Source organism: Pholcus phalangioides, unplaced genomic scaffold (genome assembly GCF_987345545.1).
Source record: "Pholcus phalangioides strain wild (caught in Gottingen) unplaced genomic scaffold, Ppha-v1.0 ptg000011l_1, whole genome shotgun sequence".
NCBI classification, from domain to species: domain Eukaryota; kingdom Metazoa; phylum Arthropoda; class Arachnida; order Araneae; family Pholcidae; genus Pholcus; species Pholcus phalangioides.
Window position 1 is genome coordinate 25,466,723 of NW_028301604.1, and position 22,413 is coordinate 25,489,135.

Genomic DNA, 22,413 nt, shown 5'->3' on the forward strand with positions numbered 1-22,413 from the left:
TTCTGTTATTGTTAATTCACTCTCTCTTGTGTTGTAAGAAGAAATTTTTACTAATCGTTGACTGGAGCCGTATGAGTGTCATGTACATGAAGTTACATACAATGGTCTGATTACATTCTTTTTATTTGAGAGTTGTTACTTTAGAGTTGAAAAAAAATATCGATTGACATTTGCAGTGGTGTCACAGACAGGGATGCTGTGGGTGCCCAGCGTACTTTATGGAATGGGCATGAGCACCCAGACAAATTATTCAGAAATAAAAATTTCCTACTTCAAGAATCCACAAGTTCCAAACACTTGCGGCATCCTTAGCCCGTCAAAGGTGCCGACATGAAGGAAACATTGAGGAAGGAGGGGGCTAAAAATCGCCGTTCATTCAGTATATAAGGGACTCAAACCCGTACTCTCAGGAGGCAAAATGGTACATTGCATTGTATATTCATGAGTTATTGGAGTGAGGAGGGGCTCAAATGGCATCAGCCCCCAGTTTCTGGTGCCTATGGTCGGAGTGTTAGAATATTATTTCAGTGTGATAATATAAAGTGATTTGAAATGTACATTACATTGCAAAAAAAAATTTGAAAATAAGACTTTTCGCAGCTGTTACACATAAAAATTAGATACATTGTCGATAAAAATTCCTTAAAGACATATTCTATGCATGGATACATTTAATAGTGAATTACGGAAATCGTGCTGGAGGGGGGGGGGGGCACACTGATCGCAATTTATTATCTCGATGTGCACCCCCTCCCCCACGCTGGAAGAAATGGAAATCCCTACAGAAAGCGGGAAGCGCTGCCTATACAATGGAAACTAAATTTATTTGATCCCAATTTATTTTCTTGGTGTGCTCGCTCCCCAACGTCCCTCACTGCGAGAAATGGAAATCCCTACGAAAAGTGGGAAATGCGGCTTAAACGGTGGAAATTAAATTTTAATAATTTATTTGATCTCAATTTTTATTATTTGGGTGAGCTCCCCAATGCCCCTCACTGCGAGAAATGGAAATCCCGACTGAAATGCAGCTTATATGGTGAAAATCATATTTTAAAAATTTATTGGATCCCAATTTATTATCTTGGTGTACGTTCCAATGTCCCTCGATGACTTCAATGAATACTTTCCTTCATTTGTTAAAAATTAAAAGAGAGATGGGAAGGGGGAACATTTTCAATAAATGAGAAAAAAAAAATTAATTCCATTTTTTACGCATAAAGCAACTACCCTATTTATAAGATCATAACAAACATGAATTTTAAAGCAATTTAAATTTGTCGCAACGAATTGACATTGTGACGATATGACTTCGCTACAACTTTGTACAGCAACGAAATGAGCCTGCGAAAAATTTGTACCACGATGAGTTTGTAGTACGACGAATTGACCTAGACCCCTGCCTCCTTTGCGTAATTCATGGTTCATGCGGCGGCTTCCCAAAGAGTTTGGCAGATATCTTTACTATATAAAAGAACCATTTTAATGCATAGGTTTTGCGCGCCCAAATCAATATTTTCAGCTCGCCATGACACTCCTAGGAGCCACGATGCACACTTTTAGAAACACTGTGGTACTCCTTTAAATTCGGCCTAAATGTTGTGTCGCAACACAATTAATGGCAAACGAGTATAATGTCTATCTTCTCTTGAATTCTCTAGTTCTGTCCCATGCATATACTGTACGATTTTGTCGTTCGCTATAGCTAGTCGATAAAGATTGACGCGATCAAAAAATAAAAAATGGATAATTAAAAAAAAAAAATCTTTCGCGGGAGAAAAATTGTTGCCCTTTCACCTGGCCACCACAAGGATTTGGCTGACAAGGTTTTTTTTTTAGCCGAGCACAACTCAGGTCTATCGCCATAGGCAATTTACTACCCAGTGAGTTGCGCCGGAAGTGTAAGTATGTGTACCTAACAGTCTGAGCGCATATCTAGTGTTGTGTATGATTTTTAGTGCTGCCATCTATATCTCAGAAGTGAAGTGTAATGACTGAATATTTGTACTGTTGCTCTGTGTGGCGAGACTTTTTAACGGGGAGATCGGCTCGCATTTGCTCCTTGAAGTTGGGAACCACAGAAAACCAACTTCAGCCGACCACCACTGTGGTGACGGTGGGGCTCGAACCCTGATCCCCACGATGTGAGTCCGTCACTATGACCAATCGACCACCACAGCGGCGGCTGACAAGGCTGCAGCCCTAAGGCCCAGGATAATCTCCATTATTGTTTTTCATGTTATAAATTCACTACAGAGCCTCCACTCCGTGAAAACTGGCTTGCAGACCCGCCAAAGATCCATCAGCTCTGCTCCACAATGTGGGAAGGTCATGTCTTTTCTACGGAAAACCAATATTGTTCCCAAGAGGACTACCTACTGCTGTGATCTATTAGTCCCCCCTCCTAGGAATTATGGTGATCCTGAGAACACTGCTTTAGGGGGAATATTAGATGTTGGAAGCTCCTGACAAGCAAAGAAAGAAAAGTTTGTTTTTGTTCATCCAGTCTAAATAACTTTTTTTTTGCCCCACCCATATAATGTCTGACCCAATGTTCGGTGGCTACACATTGGCATTGTCTTTTCTGTTGCTACTCACCCATCCATCCCTCCAGGGCAAAAAAAGTAGGAATAAAACCTGTGAGAAAGAAGAAAAAATATTCAATGCCACAGCTTCTCCAAAGCCTAGATTTTAGGGGAGTAAAGATCTCTGGAGAATCAAAAAAATCCGTGACCTTCACTCAAATTTTGTGACTTTTCCGTGATGGTAGACTCCCTGAATATAAGAATACTCAAGATTTAAGCAACGGTGACGTAATGCGAATTACAGTTATTCAAGTATTTTATATGATTTTGAAAAATTTAATGTTGTGGGTAATTTTTCTCAAGAATGATTATATAACAAACAGAATGAAATTAAAACCATTGAATTTCTGTGATATTTTCTTTGAGGTCTATGGGGCGGGAGGAGTCATTTTCAGCGAAGTTTCAGTTGCAGGATTTTCATCCATATACAATCTTTTGATGTGGCTTCTTGAACGTCGTATAAGCGAGGTTCCATTTGTGGTGAAGAATCTGTAGAATAAGAAAAATAGCCTCAGGCAAGTTAAAAAGTGAAGCTTTTCCTTTTCTCTGTCTTACAATAGCTATTTAAAATTTGCTATGCAGAAAAGTGATAAAAATTCAATATCATGAAGCTAATTGGCCATCCGAAGGAAGAGAGGTGGGGGCACAGAATTCAAAGAAACAATTGAACAAACAAAAAGTTTTGCATCTGTGGAGGAAGACCCTCATAAAATCCACATGTAGGTCTTCAGTTTTAGGAATATGAGATTTTTCCGGAATTCCCAGGAGAGAAATCTTCTTATAAAAAATTGCTTCAAGTGAAGCAGTGACAAGAAAAATTCTGAAGCTGGGTTCCGTCACTCTTGATTCTGCAGAACCCCAGTTGGAAAACTCCAACCGATCATTTCTAGAACAGCGATCCACATCAGAAGAAAATATCATCCAAACAGAATGCGCACGAATGAGCTAATTTCTTTACAGATGGCATTACTTTTTATACCACGAAGGGACAAAAAGATCAGAGCTGGTAAAATAAAAACAAAATTAGAGAGAAGGTTGCTTACGAGAGCCAAAACCATCGTGTGAGAGTACGAACATAGTGCAAGATTTTTTGATTCTAACAGCAGCACACGGTTCACCCGTGTCGTGTGGGCGAACCCAGTAGATGGTGTGTATACTGCAAGACGATTTTCAGAAGCACTCATTTTCACTCTGATCGGCACCGACTGTCAGACAGGCGCAGATTCAGCGCAATGTGTGTCGGGAGGGGCGATCTATTTTGTGGAGGCTCATTCGATTGTCCCACATTTTATGGGCCAGATAAATTTTCCCCATATTATTCAGCTCTTAGGAAGGGCGATCGCACCCCTTTGAGTCCACACCTGCTGTCGGAATCAAAAAACCATCCCCATTTCAACATGACCCGCACCACAAACCTGAATCGGCGCAAATGTAGCAAGAGAACCATTTCGGCGCAGCTCTTGCATCTCATCATTTGATTTTCTTTTTACAAAATTAAGTAGATTGTGTGTGTTTCACTTTGCACAAAATTGCCTACTTTTAACAAAATTAAGTATAATTTTCAAAAAATAGGACCTTGTGGGAAAAAGTCTGAACAGATCCTTGCTCAACTCAGCTCATAAATGTTGCACCATCTGGATTTTTTTAGCCTGCTTTTGATCATAATATAGACAAGCAGATGTGCTCAAATGACTAAATTCATATACCCTGATTCATGCAAGATGGCAGGAGACCTCTTGGACTTTACTGCAATGTTTCATTTCACTTCAGGAATATTTTGACAATTCTTCTAACAAATATTTTATAAAAAAAAACCTCTTTTCATTATTACCACTTAACTAGAAAGGAATGAATTAGCTCTCATATTCACAAGATTCAAACCTATGTGAAATAGAAAAAATTGCAGAACACTTGAAAAGCTGGAAGTAATCATCACCAGCCCATGTTTAGCCATTGCAGTTGATACATTTAAAAATGCGACAGAAAATGCACTGATAGTGGATATTTAGAAAATTATCTTACAAAAATTTTAATGCTTGCTTGTAACAGACATATTGAACAATACTTGATAGACACTGCAGGTTAACCCTTTATGGTTCACCCCTATATATAAAAAAACGCATCCAATTTTTTTTTACAAAAGTGGATGTAAATTGGGGCTGTAAGCATATTTTTAATTGAAACAGTACATCAACACAGAAATTTAATTAATTACAGTGTATTTTTTTAACTAGCTAAAATAGTTAATTACGGGTAAAATATACTGTTTGCCTTGATTTTAATGTTATCTATAAACAGATGAAATCTTCCTTCACAAAGCTGAATTGTTACCACCTTGAATTCTATTTCAAGGTAAACTAAATTTACGATTCCCTCAATTTGATGTGATCTTTATTAATCTCTGAGCATGTAAAATTTCTAAAGCTCTCAAAAAAGGACACTGACAAGAAATGAAATCTTACTAGACAAAAGGTATGGTACATATATACTGAAATAACTCTAAAAGATGAACTTTCTCAAATGCCGAAAATATTGAGAAATTAAATTTGTCTTTTTGACCACGTACTTGCCATGTAAATTCAAATATACATAGAACCATAGAGGGTTAAACCTGCTGAGGATTAACTTCACTACTTAATTTCAGCAAAGTTTGTAATTCAAGTTTCAAAATCTGTTCCAGAAATATGGAAGAGGAATAAGTTTATAGTTTTAACCTCTTTCCGTACGGGCAAGATATCTCAGCCTTAGGAGGGCAGAATAAATATAATTCAAACTTTCTCTTTCTTTTGACACTCTTTGTAGTCAACCCTATGAACGAGAACTGAACTGATTTTTTTTCCCTTTTCCTCAGCATTTTTTAAATTTTTCCCACGCTATGGTTTGACTAGGGAAAAAATGTATTAGAGCAGTTTTGTTGGGAGAGAAGGAAAAACGGAAAACTGAAACCTGCTCCACTTATCTTCCCCCCATGTCAACAATAATACCGGTTTTTAATATGTACCACTTGTTTTTCTACCATACATCAAATTTGTTGCTAAAAGCCTATATGCAAAAGGATTAAAATATTTAATTTTAAAGTTGAGTTGTTCCTAGGCCAGCACACTGTAGAAGCATCTCTGTGTGTATCCTCCCATAAAAAGTATTGAAATTTTTTTTTACTAATTTGGATGTAAATAGGTGCTGTTAGTATATTTTTAATTGAAACAACAAAACACAGCAATTTAATTGATTGGAGTAGATTTTTTAATTAGTTACAATGGCCAATTAAAGGTAAAATACACAATTTCCTTTATTTTACTGTTATCTTAAAAACTGATAAAATCTTGCTTAGCGAAGTTGAGTAGTTGTTACCACACATTTTATTTCACACGAATCTAAATCTGGTAAGATTCAATAAATCTCTGAGCACATAAGATTTTAGCAGCTCACAAATAATGACACTGACAAGGAATCACCTCTTTATAGATGAAAAGTGTTGTACTGATATAGCTGTATATTTTGTACTGAAATGATACTAAAAGATGTACTTTTCAAAATACCAAAAAAATTTAAAAAAGAAATTTGTATAATGGGTTTTTTTTTTGACCATGTATATAAAAATATACACTGGGCCATAGAGGGTTAATTCAAACATTGAAGAGCAAGAGATAATCACAATAGCAACTCAATCATTTCACATAATTAGTCTTTCACTTAAAAGGGATACATTTTAATAATTTAAGCAACAGGCAGAGTATGTCATCACATTATCAGCACTAAAAATTGACACTGAATAATTTTTAAAGGATAGGATCCTATGCTATAAATCTCATTGTTTCTAACATTACTCAAAACCCATCAAACAATTGAAACTTGTCAATTTTAATCTAAAATATCAAAAGAGAGAAAAAAACAGACCACAATAAAGTTCACGATATATATTGCAATATTTAACTATACATTTCATGATTGCAAATCCACGGGGTCAAGTAAAAACATTCTTCTTGAATAAAAAATCAGTAACATATATATTTTTTTAAATATATTTTTTAAAACATTTTTCATTCACATCCATGGGATGTATATTGAAAAAACGTGTATGTAGTGTGTCAAGAAGTACAATACACATATACAAGGTAAGGCGCAATTTGAGTTTCAAAAGTTTGGGTCATTACTGCAGTTACAATGCCACTGATACATTCATATTCACAGAAATGGTAATGACCGGGAAAAGTTGGCCATACATCTTCATCTATCACCAACTCTATTACCTTTTCAAACACACACACACACATAAAAAATATATAATATACATATAATTCTTTTCTTTCTATAGTCAAACTATAAAGTGGTGGAAAGGAACAAATATGTAACACCACCAGAATGAATACTTTTAAACAGTACATTGTGCTTTTCCAGTGATCATCACTTTGACTAATGGACATATGCATTCAAAGATAGACGTTTTGTGTTGATGACAATGCCTCCATCACTGGTGAGACTCTGAATGCTGCTATGGTCATCTGTATCACTTTGGCTGCTATTGTATCCCATTATATCAACTTCATCTATAACAAATTTCAAATTTTAGAGGGAGAGCTAATAATCCAATATCCAATTAAAGTTTACAAAATTATGTGGATATCATAAAACACACAGTGTGAATTTATTTCGTGAGAAAACTTGCATTATCTTTGATAACTTCATTCAATTCAACTATAATAATTTCATTTATAAAATAAAATGATTAAATTTTCTGAAAAGTAAAAAAAATTTTCTTCCCTAATTTGAAAATTTTCATTTTGTTAATTAAGCCAGATTTTCCAGGGAGCAGGTTTTTTGCACTGCATACAATGTAAAATAGTTTGCATAACACGCTGTCCCATCCCCAATAGGAAAGTAGGCATGACTATATTCCCACACAGCACAATACATAACCCATTAGCATTTTTCATAGGTGGGGGGGGGGGGGGGGGTAATAGGCCAACTGCTTCTAGGAGACTAATTTCTTATCTCACACACACCAATAACACTTTTTTTTTAGATTTCTTTATTTTATGGTGTGCATATATATTGTTTATTTTTTTTTAAATATTCAGTGTATTACAGATAAAATTATTAAATTTTTATTATTATTCAACACTTACCTGTTTCAGAAAGAGATGAACTGGTGTAGACTGAAGTACCAGAACTGCATTCACTGAAGCTACGGAGCTTATGTCTGGATATTCTTATCTCTAGTTGATTCAACTTTCTTCTCAAAAATCTTTGTTCACGAAGAAGCTGTTCTCTTTGAATTTGGTGTCTCCTATCTTTTTCTTCAAGAATCTGTTTCAAAAATATATAAACGTGTGAAACAGAAACAACAGCACATAACATAAATATGCACTGGCTGTTTTTTTTTGGTCTTATATCAAACAAAATACCACAAAAGTGGGCTACTCTGGACAGTTTTTAAAAAATTTCAAATGGAATTGTCAATAAACCCAATATTATTATTACTTTTAACTGTAAACCCAACATTGTTACTTTTTCTAGTTCTGGTAACCTTTCCTATATTAATAGGCTATCTTATATTATTCATATGTAAATAAAAAACAGATTTCTTTAACTTAAGCTAATTAACAAAAAGCCATTTTGGGTTAACGTTATCCTTGTATTTATTTTGTTATTTATTTACTTTGGCCCACTTTTTGGCCCAAATTTTACCTTTAAGCATTAAATAAAGAGCTAGTGCCAAAGAAGTACCTGGGTTCGTAATAAAACTTCTATTTTTGAAAGAGAACTTATATTGATCATAATTATAGCACAATCTTTACCTTTCATTTATTTTTTAATTTTTACTTAATCTTATGTCTTACAAATTGTTGACCCCCCAAAAAACCTCTTTTAAATAGGCTTTGGAGGCTTAATTATTGGGAAACCATAATCACACATTTTGCCAACATACTAGCAAATTCCTCTGCACTGAAAACGTTGGGATGACTTGGTCTGCTAGAAAATCCATTTTTAATTTTGTTTTTAAAATTTGGGTCATTCTACCAGACCTAATTGCATCTAAGCAGTTTTGAAGGTTGGTGTCATTGCTGTAGTCTGCATAACTTCAACTTCCAAGCTGGCACTCATATTCATACAACATCTTTCCAGTTTGGAAACAAAAACTTGAAATACGACAGACATTTAAAAAAACGAACACAATTATACGGTCAAATCCTGTTTTAATGAATACCGTTATAGCAAAAATCTCATTTTAACAAAAACGTTTTTAGTTACCCCAGATAAGTTTACATAGGAACAATGTAAAAAAAATCTGTAATTCTTTTATAACAAAATTTCTACCTTACTTGACAAAGCTGGGTTACAACCTCTACAGTTAAAAGTTTGGAACATGAAAAAACCATGTGCAATCACCATATTAGGGTTGGTAAAAGAAAACACACACAGTTCAAAGAAAATTAACACTTCCCATATTAATTAACCTATAAATATTTCTTACATTTTAACAAAACCAACTTTAGCAATTCAATTATTTTATAGCTTAACTCAAGAAATCATTTTGCGTTTGAAAATTCTTAATGTCATTATTAACCACATAATGAAGATGTTTTTCCAGTTGCTTTCGATATGCTTAATTAGGAAGTTATTTTGCAAAAATTGTGATAAAAACTGGGTAAAAATACAATGTGTTTAATGGAGCATAATTAATGCAGATTAATTCACAATGATTTACGATATACAGGGTGATTATAACTAAAGTTTAAATTTCAAAGCACTGTAAAATAAGAACCACTATTTATTGAAATCTGTAATTTTCAATAAGCAGCTTCAGATCTATAAGTTATTTTTTCAAACTTCAAACTTCAAAAAAAAAAAAAAATTTCTCAAATGTGGTGGAAATATGGGAACGCCCTGCATACAAGTCATCACTGCAGTGGTGGTCGAGTGGTCATAGTTACAGAGTTGTATTGCGAGGATCTGGGTTCGAACCCTATTGGGCACTACAGCAGTGGTTGGCTAAAGTTTGTTTTCTGTGGTTCCCAGCTTTCAGGCACAAGCCAATCTTCCCCCATTTAAAAAGTCTCACCACAGAGAGCAACAGGCATACAACAGTAAAAATATTCATCCATTACACTTCACTCACAATCTGGAATATAGATGGCAGCTCTAGATATCAGACAACACTAGTTAAGCACTCAGACTGTTAGGTACACACACTTTGTTCCAGATGGCTTTTCCGCATTTAAATTAAATGTGGAAAAACCGTTTTACCCGATTTTAACGCTGTTTTTTTAAAAAATATCTCAGTGAACATTGCACTTGGAAACGTGGATTTTTTTATATTAGCCCCAGAAGAGACAGGGCAACAACCCCCAAAGAAGAATACGCCAAATTCTGCGACCACAATCAGTGCCATTGCAGAACAATGGGGAAGAATTTTAAGAAAAATGTAGAAAACACTATTATGGGAACTGCAGAACATTTCCAGTCAGTCGAGGGCTCATTGCAGTACAATGCAAAACATTCTGCTTTGGGGGGCAACAACTCTCTAATTTGGTTTTTGAACACACTGGGACATATAAAGTATAAAAAGTTAATTTTTTCATTTTTTCATGCATGCGACTCAAACAAATTTTGTGGTTTTAAGTAACGACATGTCATTTGAAAATATTTTGTAATTGAAAGTATGTTTCAAAAGTCAACGGTTACAGAGATATGCCGTCCAAAAAAATTGGGACAGCCTGTACAGCAGACATTAATAAAATGGATGGATACACCTTATACTGCAGTGTTTCTCAAAGTGTGCGTCAAGGTTCCTAGGAGCATCCAGGCATTGCAGTGTCCTGGATATATTGATTTTTGTGCCTATTTATGTTTTAAGAGGCTCTTTTATAAGTGAAAGTATCTACTAAATTATTCTGTGGAGTCATAGATGAGGAATGAATTGGGCAAGAGAGCCATGGATGACAAAAATTTGACAATCACTGTTTCACTGTGATATTACAGCAGTCTCATAATTTTTTTAATGTTTTTATCAGAATAACTTGACATACATCTAGGAGAATTGAGGCTAGTTCTGACACATACTTCAGCTTTGTTATGGCTTAGCACAGAGCCACATTGAAGTGTTTATAAAATTTTTGGCCTGTGAACTACAACAACGCTTCCCGTAACAGAATGCACAGAAATGTTGAACTGAGGGAAAGATATCTCAAATAATCTAAATAGGCTATGTAAATACACTTTTATTTTCTCAAAAATTATATAAAAAATGCAATAGATGACCCAGAGACTTCTCTATAATCTTTGAAAAATGCACACTCCATGAGGAAATTCAAAAAACACGTCCCCCCCCCCGGCATGGTTTGAATTTTGGTCTGGTAAAAATTTTAAAATCTGGTGAAAGTGGACACTGGACTTGCTCAGCTGTATATTATATCATCAGGATGATTTTTCTTTTACTTCAAAAATGTTTTGTTGATATTGGATACTAATTTGATGTTGGTATAAATCTCACATTAGTGATCCAGAGTGGACTGGGGAAGGGGATGTAGAGCCTGGAAACAAAAGTAACATAAGAAAATAATGGTTCTGTCCCATAAAATACAGAATGTATTGTCAAATAATGACCTTTACTCATACTAAAATGCCCCTTATGACACATCTCCCTAGATCTGTGCCTGGCAGTGATTTTGACAATCTGTACTACTTAACTTTTGTATTTAACTGAAAAATTAACATGATAGAGACAGTTGTAAAGGGTTTAAATTTGATAAGTTATCTATTAAATTGAACTTAAAATTTCAAAATGTCTTAACTAAGAAAACTTTACTTTGAATCATAGGGTCGATTTTGTTGCATTGCTTTAGTTTTTGGAAGACATAACAGAGTGGACAAATTAACCTAAATTATTATTTTTTCATTAAAAATTTAAATGATTGATGAAGACTTTTATTGTATTTTGAAGCATATCTCTATGTACTATCATTTGATGTTGATATAGATGAAAAAAAATCTTAATTATTTATGATAATGACGTAACACAATGGACATCTGACAGAAAAATCTGGTACTAAAGAGATAACGTGAATATTAAGTTGGTTTGCAAAAGTCAAATCCAAAATTGATCAAGCATTAAAAGTGAACTTTTCAATGAGCTCGGAAGTGTTATCAGATTTAATCTGGTATAAAAATATATTTTCCAAATGACCATAATAGAGCGGACATTTTAAAATGGGAAAAAATTCAGGACACGAACAAAAAGTTTTTCATAAGAAAAACATTTTTTTTTCAAAATTTTACTGTCAGTTTTATTCCTCTATATAATATATAATGCACATATATAAAATGTGATACCAAGTTTTTTGAAAAAAAATTCCAGATTTACACCATCTCTTTGTTTAACACGTTTTTCAAGCTGCGACAGCCATACTTTGACGTTTTGCTGCAACCTATGATTAAAAAAAAATTAGATGCCACCTGAAACAAATTAAGAAATGCCATATGGCAGAGAATTAAATGAACTAGAAAAAAATTTAAATTAGTACCAGAGTAATCTGAAATTTTGTTAGAAGCATTATAAAGTCTCGGAGAGAGAAATGGTTTGTACACTTTTTTTGGGGGAAAGACTCTGCAAGGAATGAACTATATCCTCTAACATGCCAGGTGAGTGTGCTACACCATGGCACTACAAAGGCAATTAACCTCTTTCTTTAGAGTTTTTATGTGCTGAACGGGACCATACATGGACAGTCAAACCTAACTCAGCCAACAGCTTGCAATTACTAACACTGTCATCAGATGGCAACTTATCTGAGGATGAGATGTCACTCTCCACTACTCATATGAAGGTTTTTAACATCTGGCCAATGTGAAGATGAATTTTGTGAGTGATGCTAGTTGGTGAGCATACTAGAATCTAGCTGAAGTGAAACAAGCGGGATCAATTAAGAATAACCATAATCAAAAATGAACTGACTCTAGCACATGTTGGAAGATTAAAAGAAACAGAGAAATGCATTAAAATGTATGGCGAACACTTTGAAAATTATCACTGTAGTAAAGATCTAGATTAAAAACCATTTAACAGAAATGGGGAAGAAAGAAAAATCCTGCTCTTGAAAAGCCTAAATAAAACAAAAAAAAAGAACACCTACTACATGCGAAAAGCTGCAAATGATCAAGAATGTCACAAAAATATCTGATCTAGAAGACTGAGACGAAGAATATAAAAACAAAAGATATTACTACATTCTAAATTCTTTCTCTGACAAAGTACTTGTTTTAAACAGGCTTTCAGCTGAAGTCATCATTGGAGTCTGGCAATCCTGATAAAAATATTCAATGGAGGAAACATACAGAAAAAATTCATAGTTTTTGGAAATAGACTACACTGTCAGCAATGACAACATGCTGCAAGAATCTATTCCTAACTTTGACATAGCTAACATATTTGATTGTGTCTTCAGCACTCAAGAAACAATTACTTGTACAGAGTCTACTAGTGATGGTCCAGATGATTCTTGAACCTTCCATTAGAAATCTTTTGGAGTTTCTGAACAACAAACTCGTAGCCATTATAGGATTCGCAAAGGAAGAATCATCATTGAACCGTAAGATCATGACAGATATTTTTGTCTGTTTGTCAGTTGCCTTGCAACAAATATTGATTTAGCAAAAAGTAACAATGCTTAGTCATTTGAAAATTCTATGCTCAGAGAGAAGGGTCCACATTTTATATCTAATTCCACAAATAGTATTTTCTTAATGCCTAATTACCAGGAACACTCTAAGGTATTACGAGTTCCAAAACCTGCTTAGTATGTCAGTATGGTGTCAAAAATTTTCTGAATTAAAGGTATTACTTCTACTTATGTAAGAGAGATGATAGCAAGACAGAAGCAAATAATTAGAACAAGAAAAAAATAGTGGTTAACTGATTGACCTCACAGTGCGAGACATGGAAGAAAATTAGTTGAGATATTAGTTATAAAAGTCCCAGTCTAATTCAGGGTTGTCAAATTTGCTCCCTGGGTAGATACCCATTTCCCCCCCCCCCCAGGGCTGGGTTTTTTAGCCGAAAAAACCCGGTTTTTTTTTGGGGGGGAAATGGGTTTTTTGTAGGGAATATTGTTTGTTTTTGAAGAAAATGTGTTACTTTCAGGTTAAAATTTTAGTTTGAGCTTAGTTTATGTATTCTAAAAATTGCTGCATAGTGCAGTGTTTAGAATATGTATATTTTGAAATAATTTTTAATGATTTTTTAGGAACAAAAATGTGATAATAAATAATTTCTTGGAATCACAAACACCCTTTTTTATAATTCTTCCACCTTTTTTATGTAAGCATTTAGGTATGAGATACACATATTAAAATATTTTACAAGAAATCGCAAACAGAAATTGTAACCATGGACCTTAGTTTAAAAAATATACCTGATACGTCGTATATGTGATAAGCATACCTACAGAAATTTATTTATAATACACAATAATTTTTCACACATACACACAAATTCCTTGTATAAATAAATTGAAGCATCTGTGAAGAAGTAAACCAATGTATGTAAACTGAATTTTCATTCAAAAAATATTTACATGTTTTTGCAATACTTTTTTATAAGTTTTATACAGGTACACCAGACTTGTGAATGACTTATCTCCTCTTAGCCAGATCATCTTTTAATTATCACTGCTCCTTTAAAAATATTTCAGAATTTAATTTAATGAAGTAGGGATATTCTTTAACAGTGAGGAATTTAAGAAAAAGAGAAGCATGAGACTTTAGCTCCTGAAAGTTTGGGTTCAATTATAAAAAAAAACTGGTTCTGGTTACATAGCTGAAAGGTTTTATTTTTGACTTATCAGGACACTTTTGGTTACATTTTCTGCGGGGTCTGAAAAATTTGGAGAAAAAAAAATTCAGGCACCATTCTGATTTCTCAGAATTTTCATTATCTCCAAATTCATTTATTTTACCACACACAATTTTCTTGCTGCAGTTCTGCATACAACTCAAGGTTCAGATATAATTACACAGAAGTGTGTGTTTTTGTGTGTGAACAATCATTCCCTTACTTATAATCATGGTCAATTTTATTGATCAAATACATAGTTTAACATTCACCAAAAATGTATATTTAGACATAATATAAGATGTACACATAAAGGATATGCATTAGGGTGGGTCAAAAAAAATATTTTATTTGCAAATCGCTATAGTGTGGAAAAGTAGCCTCCTTTAATAAAAAGAAAAATGACGTAAAAAAATTTAAAATCGATTGACATCTTCCGGTCGTGCATCATACTTGAAGTTTATGAAAATTGACAAAATTGAACATTTTTCTTAAATTCTTTTAATATTACTTAAAATTTGATGATTGATATGCAAAAGTTTGTTATGCTTATTTTATGGTTCAATAAAGTAAAATAAATTAAAACATCATTGATATTGCAATGTTTATGGAATTGACCAAATTTTTGCAAGTTTCGTTGTACAGCTCTTCGCATGCTTTGTCAGAACAAAATGACCCAGAATTAACCATGAAGGGGTGGCTGCACACTGAGTTCCACCTACACTCTATCCAATCAACCATCCAAAGTAGGAGAGTGTATGCACTTTACATTATAGTTACAAAATTGACTAGGATTTACTGGTTTACAGTTTCTTCTATTGTTTCTTTTCCAAGTGTTCACGTTTAAAGTCGAACTTTTGCACAATGAAAGTTGCAAAAATTTGGTCAATTCCAGTTTTTTGAACACATTGCGTGACCGATAAACATTGAAATATCAGTGATGTTTTAATTTATTTTATTGAACCATAAAATAAGCATAACAAACTTTTGCATGTTGATCGTCAAATTTTAAGTAATATTAAAAGAATTTAAGAAAAATGTTAAATTTTGTCAATTTTCATAATCTTCAAGTACTACGCGCGACCGGAAGATATCAACTGATTTAAAATTTTTTTATGTTTTTCTTCTTATTAAAAGAGGCAACTTTTTCACACTATAGCAATTTGAAAATGAAACTTCATTTTTTTTTTCAACCTACCCTGTTGTACATACATGTTTAAGTTACATATTTTGCAGTTGTGGAAAAAGAAAATTCAATTTTCCTCCCATTTTGCCCAAAAATCCCGCCTGGGCTGTAAGTGAACAATTATTCTCTTATTTTATTATTCCCAATTTTATTAATCAAATACATAGTTCAGCATGCACTAAAAATATATATTTAGGCATAATGTAAGATGTAGACATGTTTAAATTAGATATTTTGTGGTTGTGGAAAAAGAAAATTCAATTTTCCCCATTTTGCCCAAAAAACATGGGTTTTTTAGAAAAACCCGCCCGGGCTGGGTTTTTTCAAATAAAAAAACCAGGGTTTTTTACAACCCTGGTCTAATTAGTCCTTGTCCTCAAAGCAGAATATGTCGAAATCTGTGACTACGTCACAGAACAATCAGTGCTACTGCAGAACAATCAGTGCTACTGCAGAACAATCTGGAAGAATTTTAAGAAAACACTATTATGGGAACTTTTACTACAGAACATTTACAGTCAGCCGCTCATTGCAGAACAATGCAAAACATTCTGCTTTGAAGGCCCTCGTTTGTATAAAATAACTATCATGATAAAAATGATCAAATAAACAGGTTAGTGTGCTAATCATTTAATGCTATGATTTTTGATGATAGTATGTCTTCCTGAAATCTTTTTAGTTAGAAATAGTACCTCCAGTTGGAAAAAATTTTATCATCTATTCCTAACAAGAACTTATCTAGATTCAAACTCAGTAAACACAGATCCTCTGGCTCATTAGGCAGATGCCTTATAGACCTGGGCTACCACACCTAATGATAGGCAGTTGTTCTGAAGCCAGGGTGAGTTTTATACATTTTAATATGTCATGGCAATTCAACAAATGTTGATTTGAGTTTTACCTTCAAGTAATCATGAAGCGATCACCACTATTTGGAAACTTTTTTTTATCACCTGACCCGACTTATTTGTCAGATTAACAATGAATTAAAAAAATTTCATTTGGCAATTGCCACCCATAATAAGACAAACTATGTTGACAATAAAATAGCTGTACTTGGAGTGATTGGAAAATTGGTGACAAAACAGTCATTTGTGTTCTGGGAAATAGCTGGGAACTCTCAAGAGTCTGCTCCAGCAGCACATTTCAAAGTTTTTTCTTTTTGATCATACATCATGTCCAGTTTTTACACCCATACATTTGAAGAAGATCATTGTTTTGACGTTAGTGTTCAATGAAACATCTGTGTATTTCATTTATTAAAACTTCTTCCCATCATTAATCTTCTTTTCACTCCTGAGCCCATCCTCTACCTATTTAACTGTGCTAAAATTAAATTGACATATACTCCTCCAATATCTAGTTGTGAAATCTTTCAGATTAGTCCATGTCATAAATTTAGTTTTCTTCAGGTTCAGGCTAAGATTACTTTTAAAGCTCTCCATCTAAACTTTTGATAGCATTTTCACATCATACTTGGCCAAAAGTCCACATATCTTAAATTGTTTGATTTTAAAGCATCTCATTTAGAAATCCCAGTTTGCTCCTTTTCTAGTTCAGCTAATCTTATATTGAATAGGTAGAATAATATAGGCCCCACCTAATACTTTTTTTGAATCATCGTTCGCTGCATCATTAGATTTAATTTGTACATAGGCAGAGATAAACTTGAAAGTCTGGGGGGCATGATGATGACAATTCATATATACATTAGATCAGTCGACTCCGCCTTTGATGCTGGGGGGAAAGTATCTCCGCCCATGAATTTGCACTGTTCATTGTGCACCATTTGAAATAAAATTTTAAAACTTCACCTTTATATAAGACTTGGCTTTGGTCAAGAGACCCAGAGTTGTATGTCGACTTGAATCTGGACCTAATGGTACCATTTCTTTCAGCTTTTCAAGGCAATTTCGAAGATGTGCCCGCCTGGTGATTTAAAATAGCATTGTTAAAATAAACCTTGATCAATTTTTTTTCAAATAAAAGTACGAGAATTTTGGTAATATACAATCTAAAATTATTAAATAATCAAAAAATATTAGATATCAATAGATCATGCATATTCTCTAATGCAACATCTTAAGTCTCATTTAATGCAGGTAAAATGGTTTTTCAGCATTTAATGCTTTTCCAAATTTCCTCCTTTTTTCGAATTCAAATATCTTTATGAATATTGCACATAGAAACATGGAATTTTTTTGGTTGGCATTCTGGAGAGACAAGGCAACAACTTTCTAATTGGAAGTTAGAGCACACGGGAACTGCATAAAAATTTAATTTTTTTATTGTTACACGCTATATTTTCACTCTCAAAACTGGTTCGGGGTAATTTCTGAACGCCCGTTGAGCATTTTTTAAATTGGAATCATACCTCTGCTATCGAAAGTTGATGAGATAAAGGCTGTGCTAACACTTACAGGACACCCTGTATATCAGTGACATTTTAAAAACTGAACTTCTACCCTAGTCAGACAATTCATGGCAGTTTTTCCACAGGACAATGCCAACCCTCATGGAGAAGGAACGTCCAACATTGAACTTCTTTCCTCGCCAGATTTGTCAGCTATTGAAAATGAGTGGAATCGGATGAGTCATCACATGATCGGATTCCAGACTGTCTTGTTTGTCCTCATCAATTGTAACAAACGATCTGTTGATGTGTATTGAATCAATATGAAATGTCATACTTTAAACATAACAGCCATCCTATCTCTATTTGAGTACAAGCCACTGTAAATACAATGCACTGAAAAAGTTTAGACACTAGTTGAGATTACCTAGTATGTACCTGAGAAATACTAACTGCAACATTACAAATTAATTACCACTTATCAGGGTGAACATACACTTCATTTACAAAATAATAAAATTAGGCTGTACACTTCATAAACATAATAAAAAAAAAATGCATATAAAAAATTGACGAAAAGGTTTAGACAGTTACATTTTCAGCCAAATAAAAATGATCTAAAATCCAGGAGAAGGGACATCCAACCAGATAGGTTTGTTAACACTTAGCTTCTTCCATAGCAGAAACTAAGTGTTGTATTATCTGCAGCTCATAACAGAGCTACAGCTTTATACCAATAGAATGGTAAATGATCCATGTTTTTTGAGAGTACATTATGTACATAAATACAGCCTTATCCTTCTGAAAACTTGCAATCAGTTTGAGCAGTGTTTCCCAAAGTGGGCGATGGAATAGTCCAGGGGGGGGGGGGGTAATAGAAGCTATGAGTATAACATAGGATCTTATGGGTTCGCTTGAGTTGGGAGCAATGAGAGAAAAAAATTCTGAAGGAGGCAATGGAACAAAAAGTTTGGGAAAGGATTAGTTAGGATCAGTTACATTACCACCATCTTGCAATATTCCGAGTGAGTGTAGCTTGCCATTCTCACACAATATACATTGAGTAAATTGTGCATAGGGGTGTTCATCTACCGGTTTTATCTCAGAGGTTAAGTGCACTGTCACAATCTGCATTTGCACGAATATATTAGCGTAACATGAATATGCACATCAGAATCATACCTTCTTGATTTATGATGTTTTGGGGTGTAGAGAGCGAGCTAGTTTACCTGCTTTGTCCCTTTTTATTGTTTGATATCAAATTTTATTGACATGATTACATATTTATGCATTGAAATTATTGTATGTACTACAATGAAGGTTAGATGTCTAGGGTAGCAAAAGACTTTGAGAAACACATTTTTTTTTCCCGGAGAAATATTGAGTTAACAACTTTCAAAAAATCATTCAAATGACAAGAAAATGATTAAAATAGCAAATAAAAAGTATTTTCTTTCAACGTTTGATTTTTTAACGGAAATATGAAACTTATTTTCAAGAAGCTTTATCCAAGTTTGCTCGCTTTTGCTCACGAGTGGGGGGATGTCAAAAATGGTTAAAATTCTGCTGCTGACGTAATATGTGAATGGCCCCAGAAGCAGTGCTATTTTAATGCCCAGGCACAACTCGGAGCCCTCAAGTGCAGAGGACGCCTCATTTAAATGAGATCTGATTAAAAATTTCAAGAGCAAGTGCATGCAAATTGGTGGGCAGAAATTTCTAGCCATGGGGGGGGGGGGGCACCTCAGAAAAATCGCTTCAGCCAGAGGCCCATAATGCTCTTAAGATGGCCCAAAAAAAAACCAAAATTTCATTTCAAATCATGATGGGCAAAGGCCCATCCACTACAACCACCCCTGCTTGTTAAAGTTACACACATTAGTAAAAATAACTTTGCATCAATGCAAAAAACTGATACTACTATATGGATTGTCCCTAAATGTACTACATTTTTTCTCACCATGATGTGGAATATATTGGTTTTTTTCAGCAAAATTACCTCTACCAGTTTTGAGAGTGAAAATGCAGTGTGTAACAAATAAAAAATCTAAATTTTTATAGACCTCTTCCCATGTTCTAACTTCTAATTAGAAAGTTGTTGCCCTGTCTTTCCTGATGCCAACAAAAAGAATTCCATGTTTCTAAGCGCAATATTTGCAGAGACATTCGAATTCGAAAGACAGAGGAAATTTGGGAAGAACAGCATTAAAATAGTTTTTCTGCATTTAACGCTGTTCTTTCTAAAATCTCCCGTTTTCAAAATTTGAATACCTCTGTGTATATTCCTCACTTGTATTTGTTCTTTCTCTATTTGTATATTCCTCACTTGGAAACATGGAATTTTTTTTGTTGGCATCAGAAAAGACAGGGCAACAACGTTCTAATTGGAAGTTGGAGAGGGGGGGGGGGAATAAAAAAATTATGACGGACAGTTCATGAGATAAAGGCTATGCTAGCACTTATAGGACACCCTGTATACTACCTGCAGATAATGTATTCATTAGATGGACATTTCAGAATGTTGCACAAGAGCTGCAATTTGCAAAAGTCTTGTCTTCCTATTTCAACTACAGTATTCTGCTTACTTCTCCAGAACGGTTTTCTGTAGCTTGGGCATCACTGATGCCACCACATTGAGAACATAAACAATGAATAGCAGTAGCATCATTTGTGGTGAATTTGCATATTTCAACAACCAACCACGAAAATTCTTTATTGTGTTTGAACTTTTACAAACATGTATTTCACCTTTTTTGCAAAAACTCATTTTTGTTACAAATTACAGCAATATTTTTGATAATCAAATGTTCTAGAAATATTCTGGAGTTATATGATATATATATATATATATATATATACAGTATAATCCTTGTTATTAAAAAAAAACATATATTATTTTTAAATTTAAGAGAAAATTTCATAAATGTCTAAACTTTTGCAGCACACTGTATGTGCATTGGTGTGACAAAATATTAACTTTTGTGTGTTTGCATCAGCCAGATGCCTGTAATTCTGATAATTTATATCTTGTGTTATATATGGTAGCTGTCACATAAATTTCTTTCCTGTAACCTGTTTGTTTGTCTGTTCCTTTTGTAAACCTGTCGTCTTTACTGTCATATATATTCACAGACAAAGTTTAACTGCAAACACAGGTTATAAGGATTAGAGATCAACACCGATTGGTTAAAATCCCAAATTTAACCAATCCGTTTTGATCTCTAATCTTTTAACCTGCGATTGGAGGTAAACTCTGTCAGTGAATACGGCCGTTATTTCAAATATGGCAATTTCGAATTACAGGAGTGTACTGACAAAGTCTGAAATTTGTCAGTTTGGGAACATTGAAAACTGACCCAGCCAATGTGAAAATTTCTGGCTTTGGCCAGCCAGTTTGGGAAGTGGCTGGTGATCCCTGGTCTTGAGATGTGACATTCTTGAGAATATTCTCTGGAAGTGTTATTATAAATAACTTGAGAATATTCTCCAGGAGGACTATTATAAATTACTCTTTTATCAAATCGCTTACTGTTTATCAATACTATTATCAAAAATAATAATTCTCAAGTTATTTATATAATATATCCTTTCCAGAGAATATTCTAAAGAATATTTGTAATAACATATATTATAATAATCTCTATAAATAACCCTGGAAGGACTATTATAAATAACTTGAGAGTAAGTCTCATTATTCTTGATGAGAATATATATATATTCTCCAGTTATTTATAATATAGTTATACAGTTAGATCTGCTTATAGCAAAGTAAAAAAAACAATAAATTTGTTCATTATACGTGAACTTCATTATATTCATACTGGCTTGGAAAATGGTAAAAAATATAACAAAATTTATAAGCACATGCCCATTTTTTAATAATACAATTACTTTAAAAATAGCTTGTTATAAAAATTAATTCTGTATATTCAAAAAAAAATTGAAATTTTACATAACTGAATATGTGAATATGCTAATCGTTACTAGTTTAGCTTTCCTTGATATGATTTTGGATGTTGAATGTTTTGTGTTAAAAGCATATTTGCCTACTAAGCATGCCAAATGTGAAGTCTCTTCTTTTAGTAGTGTCCTGATAATTGCCAACTGTATAATTTCAATTTTGAAAGCAATGGAAAGTGCTTTCTTCTTGGACATTCACAAAATTTACTCACATACGATAACACTACCACAACCAACATCCAAATCTAGTTGAAGAAAAGTGGCAAACAGGGGTGTCAGAAGTGTTTTAGACCTGTGGGTGCTTGAATCAAGTTTTACATAGGAAACTTTGATTTCTTAATTGATTCGGTGGTTGCTCTGACCAGCGATAAAAAAATATTGTGGGAGAGCACCCACAGCACCCTGGTTCTGAAGCCACTGGTGGCAAATGTAACTTGGAGGTTTTGGAGAATAAAATAATCTTTCTTAAGAATCTGTTTTCTAAGACTTTCTTCAAGCAAAA

The 22,413-nt window shown here is 33.8% G+C and overlaps 1 protein-coding gene across 2 annotated transcripts in view; it reads right to left on the bottom strand.

Annotated features, from left to right (window-relative positions):
• Positions 1 to 5,802: 5,802 nt before the first annotated feature.
• Positions 5,803 to 22,413, bottom strand: part of LOC149080269 (max dimerization protein 1-like) — a 43,761-nt gene continuing 27,150 nt past the window's right edge. Inside the window, exons 4-6 of one of the 2 annotated variants that reach the window (XM_089239390.1) lie at positions 17,413 to 17,527; positions 7,709 to 7,889; positions 5,803 to 7,129 (exon numbers count right to left, since the gene is read on the bottom strand). In XM_089239390.1, the coding sequence (XP_089095516.1) occupies positions 6,996 to 7,129; positions 7,709 to 7,889; positions 17,413 to 17,527 (430 nt within the window). In that variant the 3' untranslated portion in view covers positions 5,803 to 6,995. The remainder of the gene's footprint in view (positions 7,130 to 7,708; positions 7,890 to 17,412; positions 17,528 to 22,413) is intronic. The other variant, XM_089239391.1, reaches the window with a different exon arrangement.